At 37.4% G+C, this 9,338-nt stretch overlaps 1 protein-coding gene across 1 annotated transcript in view; it reads left to right on the top strand.

Annotated features, from left to right (window-relative positions):
• LOC111875019 (calpain-A) overlaps positions 1 to 9,338 on the top strand; it is a 47,551-nt gene that overhangs the window by 15,562 nt on the left and 22,651 nt on the right. Inside the window, exons 3-5 of the mRNA XM_033755688.1 lie at positions 684 to 753; positions 1,671 to 1,788; positions 8,031 to 8,165. Of these exons, the coding sequence (XP_033611579.1) occupies positions 684 to 753; positions 1,671 to 1,788; positions 8,031 to 8,165 (323 nt within the window). The remainder of the gene's footprint in view (positions 1 to 683; positions 754 to 1,670; positions 1,789 to 8,030; positions 8,166 to 9,338) is intronic.

Below are 9,338 nucleotides of genomic sequence, written 5' to 3'. Positions count from 1 at the left end.
CATGTAGAGAATTATTTAAGAAATTAAAAATTCTACCTCTTCAATCGCAATACATATTGTCGCTTCTCTTATTTGTTGTTTATAACAAAGTAAATTCAAATTAAATTCTGATGTCTATAACATGAATACTAGACAAAAATATAACTTCCACCTACCCTCATCAACTTTATCAGTATATCAAAAAGGAGTCTACTTTACTGGCATAAAAGTGTTCAACAATCTGCCACAAAGTATTAAAAACTTGGGCAATGATACTAAAAAGTTTAAATCAGAGTTAAAGAATTATCTACATGCTCATTCCTTCTACTCTTTAGATGAATACTTCAATGTAAATAGAGAATGATGTAAAATTAAGTTATATTAATTTTTAAGCTAAAATTGCCTGTACTTATGTATGTAACCTTTTGACTTGTTCTGTATCCAAAGGTACTAACCTGCTTAGGATTTATAGAATGTAAATAAATTCAATTCAATTCAATTCATACAATATGACATACCCTTCTTTGTATTAGCCACCAGAGGGCTGTCTTCTATTTCACCTATGTTGTAGTTGAATGTTTATTCTTTTGCTTACCTTGATGTAAATTTATATCACTAATTTTGATTTTTGTTCCTACTGACATGTTTGTGTGCTGTGTTCCAAGTACATAATTATGCATGTGACTTGTAAATGTCGGTTGCAGGAAATTGTAGATAATCCAGAGCTGTTCGTGAAGGGTGCCAGTAGGTTCGATGTGCAACAAGGAGAGCTTGGTAAGTGAATGGGTGAGTGAGCAAGTTAGTGAAAAGGCAGAATCAGTAGAATAGTTGGTTTCATGCTAGTAAGCTGGAGTAGCAAGCCAATAGGAATTATTTCTTACCATCACAGTTAATGATTTAAATATTGTATTTGAATCAGCTTTACATCACAAGAGTGAAACCAGTTTCACCAGGCACCATGTAATTTCTTTTGTGCTATATACACCAAAAGAAACACTTTAATATCTTGCGATGCACTGTTTAGTTTCCAAAAATTGTGGAGTACCAGCAGCCAAATCATTATTTTCTATTGCTCAGAGAAACATTTATGCTTTAAGATTTTTACCCTGCAATTCATTAATTAGGGCTCAAATCCCTATTTTTGAGCATTAGTCACCTGAATGTTTCTCTATCACTGTCTTTAACAAGAAAAACACATTTGTACGTAATAATATTACTTTATGATGCCTTGATAACTCAAGTTTAAAGGTGAAGTTCATCTACTCTGTGAACCCTTCTGTGTAAGTAGGTTTGATTTCTCCCTGGCGTCTGAATACCGGAAGTATGTTTAAAATATAATATAGTAACTTTCTAATGATGACATACTCATAATGGTGTACATCAATAACTGATGATGACGCGCCCTTGAAATATGACTGAGTGCAAATGCCACTTGTGAGTTATAATTTGTCACTGCCATCCACATAGGCACTCCTGCAGCATACAAACCCCACACCATTCTCACATACAGGACTGTGGAGGTTACAAAGGAATTGCTTATCAGCTTCATGCTCTGGCCACTTTGGCCTACTGACAAGTCCTCTCATAACTAATGGATAGGAGGGTGTATAGGTATAAAAATATTTTACATATGTGGGGAAGGCAGGTGAACCACATGGTAACATCACTGACCCTGGTCTCATCTGTTACAGGAGACTGCTGGCTGCTGGCAGCTGTTGCGAACCTCACACTTAACAAGGCTTTGTTCTCACAGGTAGTTCCTGATGATCAGAGTTTTGAGGACAAGTATGCTGGCATATTTCACTTCAGGTATGTGCTATGATTTTCTTGCTGGAGAGAGCAGTGGTGCCATTCTGGAAGTGCAGAGCAAGTAAAAGTTTCATTGTTGGTGGAGTTTTTATTCTCTTTTACCTGGTAGTGGATGAGTGGCCTGTTACTGTATTACAAAACAGAATTTTCCGGTATTGTTAGACGTCTTCAATGTTGATTTTCTTTGTGTCGTGCTTACATATCACTTAACAGCCATATTGGATGAGAAGAAACTTTTTATTATAATACAAAACAAAAACAAATGAATATAGATAACTATTACCAACTTGAACATTTTTACGTTACTAGATTCTCAACATTCCTCCTTTATTTCAAAATATTATCAACATTATTATCTGTTTTACAAAGTTAAATTGAATAACACTTAGTAATTTTGGTCTTCAGATTACAAAATTAGTACATGTTATTAAAATTTTCTCAGTATTATCAAAATCACACTTATTTCTTCTTAAGTATAATGTCTCTAAACTTGGTAAATTCCTCTGGTGATAGCGGTTTTGTTAAAATGTCTCAATCTGTATTCCTAAATAGACTTTTGGATTTGTGGTTTTTGTTATCTGGAATTGATTTTCCAGTTTCAGCAAAATTTCCTCTGTTTGTCTTTCATCCTCTCCCATGATTATCCCATCATCCACATGAATGGCGATGAACAAACTATTGGCATCATTCTTTAAAATACATTGGTCAGATTTTAGTTGGTTTAGACCTTCTTCTTTTATAAAGGTTGTCAACTTCTTGCTCCGTTGCGATGGTGCTTGTCTTGGGCCATATAATGCTTTTTTAGGAGACATATCTTGCCAGTGTTCTTGTATCCTTCTGGTACCTCCATGTAGCTTCCCTCCTCAAGGTCTCCATACAGGAAGGCAGTTTTCACATCAAATATTTGCATGTTCATATTCTCACGTGCTGCTATGGCAAACAGTACTCTAAGAGAATTCATGTCAACAACTGGGCTAAAGGTATCCTTGAAATCTATTTTCCCTTCCTTTTGTTGGCATCTTCTCACAACCAGTCTGGCTTTGTTCTTCCATCTTTCTTTATTTTGAAAAACCCATTTACTGGTCAGAATTTTCTTGCCCATTGCTTTCACTCTGTTTACATATATCCAAGTTTTGTTTTGGTAGAGCGAATCCTTTTCCTCTTTAATGGCTTTCTTCCACTTCTCGCTGTCTTCGCTCTCCATGCACTCGTCATATGTATAGGTGAGCATACCCCCTTTGACTCTCCGTGTGATAGTCTCGGTACTTTGGGTGCAGTTGAATGTTTCTTCTTGGTCTCAATGCATATCCATGTTCGTTTTGTCCATTGTTTTTCCTTCCATTATCCTTGTGGTCAGCATTTTCATTTTCTTCATCCTCTTCAGTATCTGTTGGTTCTTCTTCATTGTTGTCAGCTTCGGGTTCTTGCTGCATTTCGCTATCTTCCTGATCAGGAGTATTTGGCTTGTCTTCTGGATCCATCACTCTTTCCATTTCCTTTTTTTTATGTTGTCACAGTGTTATATTTTAGCGTCCTGTTACACTGATTCATGTCCATGGTTTATGCTGACAGTCTTACAGTGTATACACTTTTTCACCTTATTCTTCACTTCCACACTACATGTTTCAGCACTAATGTGCCATCTTCAGGTGTCTTTATGCACGTTAAACTATTGTACTGCATGCCATAATTTAGAATTCATCGTCCTATATGACGAATACAGATTTTAGTCATTTTAGAATGAAGACATTATGGCATGCAGTAAAATAGTTTAACGTGCATAAAGACACCTGAAGATGGCACATTAGTGCTGAAACATGTAGTGTGGAAGTGAAGAATAAGGTGAAAAAGTGTATACACTGTAAGACGGTCAGCATAAACCATGGACCTGTTGTCACAGGTTTACTTGTGAATGTCACATCTCTGGAGACTTAGGTCCTTTCAGTATTTGGATCCCATATTCTGTAGCCATATGTGTTGTATCCAACGAATATTCCTTTCTTGCTATGACTGTCCAACTTTTCAATGGTCTGAGAATTTTAGCGCACACTTCTGAACCAAAAATCTTCAATCCAGCCAGATCTGGTCTTTTACTATACCAATTTTCCGCTGGCGTTCCATTCACTGTCACTGTTGGACTTCTGTTTAGCAGGTATGCAGAAGTGAGTACAGCTTCACCCCACATTCTCTTACTTAAACCTGAGTCAAAAATCAATGCTTTTCCTTTTCCACAATGGTACGGTGCATCCTTTCGGCAGTGCTGTTTAGCTGTGGTGAATATGGTGTAGTAAATTCCATTACAATCCCCTTGTTCTTACACCATTCCCTCAAGGCGTTGTTCTTCTATTCCCCTTCCATTGTCGCATCTTATTCTTCTCATTCTTGTATTGAAGTGACACTCAGCTTCATTTACATATTCCTTCAAAAAGGTATACACTTCACTCTTATTTTCTAACAGGTATATCTTACAAAAATGCGTATAATCATCCACACACGTAAGGAAATATTTCTTATTGTCATAAGTGGTGGGATCCATTGGTCCACACACATCACTATGAATTATCTCTAATGGCTTTCCAGCCCTACTTCTTTCTGAATCAAATGGGAGTCTCACTTGTTTAGCCTGCATACAAACTGAACATGCATGTATATCAACATTTTTACACTTGCTCACACTTTCTGGTAACCTTTGGCATATCTCTTGTAGTTTCCTAAGATTCGCTTAACTTATGTGACCTAGCTTTCTATGCCACTCTACACTTATATCTTGCTGAGTCATCATAGCTTCATTCATCATGCTAAAGTTAATTACGAACAACCCATTTTCATCCTTTTTCCCTTCGATTACAACATTTTTGTCCTTGAGTATCTGGACTTTCTCTTTTGTAAACAACACTTCTCCATCATTTTCTGTAATACACTGCACTGCCAGCACGTTTCTGCTGAGTTCTGGAACATACGAAAGGTTTTCAAACTACACACTTTAAATTCCAAATTGCCTATTTCTTTTGCAGTCATACTTTGATTTTTCTTTGCTACCTTTATACATTGAGTATACTGCTTAGTATGTTTCAAATTAGTCTTCGCCTTTGTCATGACATGTGCTACTACTATCCACTACATACATTTTGTTTTTTTCACTTGCATCACTCACGTGGGTTTCTCCTGCTTCAGCTAGAAAATTGACCTTGCTTCTTTTATTCCTATCTTTAAAATGAGTCCTTTTCAGCATGGTTCGTTTTCTTACATACTGTACATTGTTTTCTCGTATCGTCGCCCTTATTTCTAAAGTAACAGTCCTTTTTGGAGTGATTATTCCTTTTACAGATATAGTAATTTCTCTTACCTTTGTTGGAGCAATTGATCTGGGCATGACCTATTTGATTACAATTGAAACACTTGAAAGGGGTTTTACTTTTGGCTTTAGTTACTGTCTTGAAAGCTACGCTTTCCTTTTCTTGCACTTCACTTCTTCCAACATCAGTCTGGTCACCAGGTTGTCAAGGGTTCTGTCCATGGTCGCCGTTGAGTCCTAGGCGGTGCTGAAGTGTTTGCAGTCTTCTGGTAAAATCGTTGTTATTTTTGTCATGATCATGTTTTCATCAACGTTTTGGTTCAGTTGACGAAGCTTGAAGACAATGTTCTGCACGTGACTTATGTTCGTCTTCATATCCTTAGTTTTGTCATACTTGAAGTTGTAGAAGTCTTGTAGCAGAAGGCCCTTCTTTTGAGAGGTGTATCTGATAAATTTGCTTCAAGGTATCATACATTTCTTTTGCGGTTGTGCATGTCACAATGTGGGTCTTCACGTGTTTCTCTATAGTTCTCACTATGTAGTATTGGCACTTTGCATCTCGCATCTTCCATTTCCTTATATTTTCTTCATCTCTTCCTTGGTCACTTAACAGGTCGCTGCCATCAACGATATTTATCAGTTCTTTTGCACGCATCAGAATCTTGTTTTCAAAATCCCACAATGGAAATGAGTCAGCATCCTTCAGTTTTGGCAGATGAGTTACCTCTTCTGTCTCTGTGGTTGCCATTTTTTTCGTTATTCTTCTGTCTTCTCCTTTTTTAGTTTTTGAGCAAATCTGGGCCCATCACCTGTTGATTTTCTTTGTTTCATGCTTACATATCACTTAACAGCCATATTGGATGAACAGAAACTTTTTATGATAATACAAAACAAAAACAAATGAATATAGATCGCTATTACCAACTCAAACATTTTTACATTACTACATTCTCAACATTCAAAAGTTTCTCCTTTCTGTGGCACAGTATAATGTTGTGTGCCTTTAAATATGGCATATTTGGAATGTATCTGTTTAGCAAGAATGAAACATGCGTTTCTGTTTCAGAAGGTGCATGTTTAGATTTGTAAAGTGTTAACATATGAACTCTGTCAGCTGCTTACCTTGTGTATGCTGAGTATTATTTCTGATGCTCAGAAATGTCACAGAAATATACTATGGTAATAAAAGGGGTTCAGAGGTACCCAAAACAAATATTAAAAAGTGCAAACTGAAAGACAAAAAGGATTTAGGAAGTATAAAGATATGAACAGATGAGTTTTAATAATTTGGAGCCAGAAAAGACCAAGAGACTTCATCAGTGATACTGATAAAGGAGGAGATGCTGCTTGTGGTGGTGCTGTTCCTGCATTTAGTGGCATGAGCCCCTACATTTTCAGCGAGGCAGTTTTGGTGTGTTTTGATAACACAAGTTTTCTGTGGCATCAAATATATCAACAAGAGACATGTTCAGTGAGGCAGTTTTGGTGTGTTTTGATAACACCAGTTTTCTGTGGATTCAAATATGTCAACAAGAGGACATACCCTAAGCATGATATACCATGCTTATCACTGGTGGCTTGAGGAATCATGCTGAGTTCTATATGTTCATAAAAGATGGCAGAGTATGACTGACTATGTAGATGTTGTAAGCTGGATGGGCCTTGTCTAGGCCATTCTTATGTATACATATATTTAAAAAAAAATAGATGAAGAAAGCAGTCTTCCGGTGTGTTAACACCACATATACACGGTGCCAAATCCCAGAAGACTGCTTTCTTCATAGTCACTGCCGTGAAAGCCTCAAATCTTACAAAAAAATAGACGTAAGAAAACCGGAAGTTCTGGGAAGAATGAATTGCCTACTTGCCATTGAAACAACACAGACTGCATAGAGTCCAACAGTTCTTCTATTGTTTCATTTCCTCATTAACAGTTTTACTGAGCTGTAGCCAAGCTGTGACAAGGGGATTCACCCACACACAGAGACTGATGTGAGGGATTCATGAAGTGTATCATTGAGATGGGCTCAGGTGCAATGATATGCATAGTGGGTTTCACAGAGATTGGTTCAGGCTCTCAGAAGTTGGTAGGTGGGGATAACAGACAGCATGATGACTCCATAAGCCTGCTCTTATTTTATAAAAATAAGGAAAATTTGCTAATAAAATTCGAAAGCCACAGGCTTGGTGCCCCGAAGTGTAGCAGTGTGTTGCAGTCTGCAATAGGCTGAAGTATCCCAATAGTAACAGTGTAATCTCAACTGCACTAGATTGGGATGTCTCAGGCAAATCATTGTGGCCTGGTCTTTGCTAAGTGAAGGCAAAGTAATGTGATGTGGTCTGTGATGCATGGAAAACCAGAATATACCAGATAGACAATGTGGTATGAGCTACACAGGTCTGGGTGTCCGAACTGTAACAGTGTGGTGTAGTCTGTGCTAGGACAGAATAACGCACATAAAGGAAGTTTCTGGTTTTGATATTGTGAATGTAACAATTGGGTGTGTTCTATGTAAGGTGAAGCAGTGTGTTGTGGTCTGCACTAGGTTTGGGCTTCATGAGGATGACAATGTGATATGGACTACACTAAGACAGGATGTCACAGATACAGCAACATGGTATGGTCTATGCAAGATAGGGATGTCCTGGTTGTAACAATGTGGCATTCTCTTCACTAGTCTGCAGTGTGCCAGTTGAAGCAATATGGCATGATATGCTCAAGACTGGAATATTCTGGGTGCAATAATTTCTTTCTTAGCTGATTTATGAATTTCTGACTTGCTGTTAACCCTTTATGGTGAAGGCAAAGCTTCCTCAATAAGGTTGGGCTGGAGCAAGGTCATATTTGGGAGGTGCCTGGCAGTGTGGTGTGTAGCTTGAATTCCAGGTGGGTGTTATTTGTTTGCATGTAAAATTCATGAATTGGTTAGATCTTGTCCTTATGCAGGTTCTGGCAATATGGACGCTGGGTGGATGTTGTGATAGATGATCGCCTGCCCACTTACCGTGGGCGGCTGGTGTTCCTCCACTCATCAGAGCACAATGAGTTCTGGAGTGCTCTCCTTGAGAAAGCATATGCAAAGTGAGTAGAAGTTTTGCAGCCAAACAAAAAAGTTTCTTACTTATAATTAAGACCTGATGTAGTTCTCTGATTCTGAATCACTCTTTGGGTCTTTTCTAATGACATGACATAACGTAATATTGAATTGCATTCCATGGATCCAAAGTTAGTCAAATGACTGTAGAGTGTGGCATATGTCATATAAATACAAAACATATGTACAGTCCAAATGGAGTTCTGACACAAGAGAAACCAAGAATACACTGTGACTATACACAAGGCTATTTAAAGATACATAAGTTATTTTCTAGACAATAGGTATTCATCAACAGAGTAGAATGAGTGTGTATTTAAGTATCGATTCAGTGCTATTTTAAATCATGCGTCTTCATTCATAAGACCTTTGAGATCAGATGGTAGGTTATTAAAAATTTTGACTCAGTATATGATGAAATAATGTCAGGAAAGGTGGATGAATTAAGATACACTGTCCGTGTGTGGAACATAGTGCTTTCACGCGTCTTCCATTTATTAGAGAGCGGAAACGGATGTATAAAAAAAAACAATAAGCATAAATGTTGCCAACTTATGATGATGATATGATTACCAATCCAACATGACCTCCTAATCTCATCACAATCATAAGTCAACAATCAAGTAAAACATAATATAATTAACTATGCAATCAAATTCAACTTGCGATGAAAATACTCAGTTTTTGGACCTGGCAGAGCTTTGGTCAACAAGTCTGCCATCAACTCTTCACTCTGAATATAATCAAGTTTCACTTTACTTTTCTTTATGGCTTCTCTGATAAAATGATGCTTTAACTCTATATGCTTAGTACGTTTACTGAATCGCCTATCCTTACTTAACATTTGGGCTGACTGATTATCATTAAAGATTACAGGTACTTTCTCTTCATCCATCAATTCTAGTACAAAGTTTGATAAGTAAATCCCTTCTTTAATACCTTCAACCAGTCCATTCAGTAAATCGTGTAAACGTACACACTCTCTAGCGGCATCATTCAGCCCCTTGTACTCAGCTTCAGTACTTGACAATGATAACGAATCTTGTTTCCTGCTTTCCCAAGAAATTACATTACCACCCAATTTGAAAACATATCCAGTATACGAGGTCTTGTCAAGAGGGTCATTACCATGAGCTGCATCAACATATCCACACAAATCT

The sequence above is a fragment of the Cryptotermes secundus genome, unplaced genomic scaffold, assembly GCF_002891405.2.
Source record: "Cryptotermes secundus unplaced genomic scaffold, Csec_1.0 scaffold1161, whole genome shotgun sequence".
Classification (NCBI taxonomy): Eukaryota; Metazoa; Arthropoda; class Insecta; order Blattodea; family Kalotermitidae; genus Cryptotermes; species Cryptotermes secundus.
The sequence above is the reverse complement of the archived record's forward strand: the minus strand, read 5'-3'. Positions and strand labels throughout refer to the sequence as shown.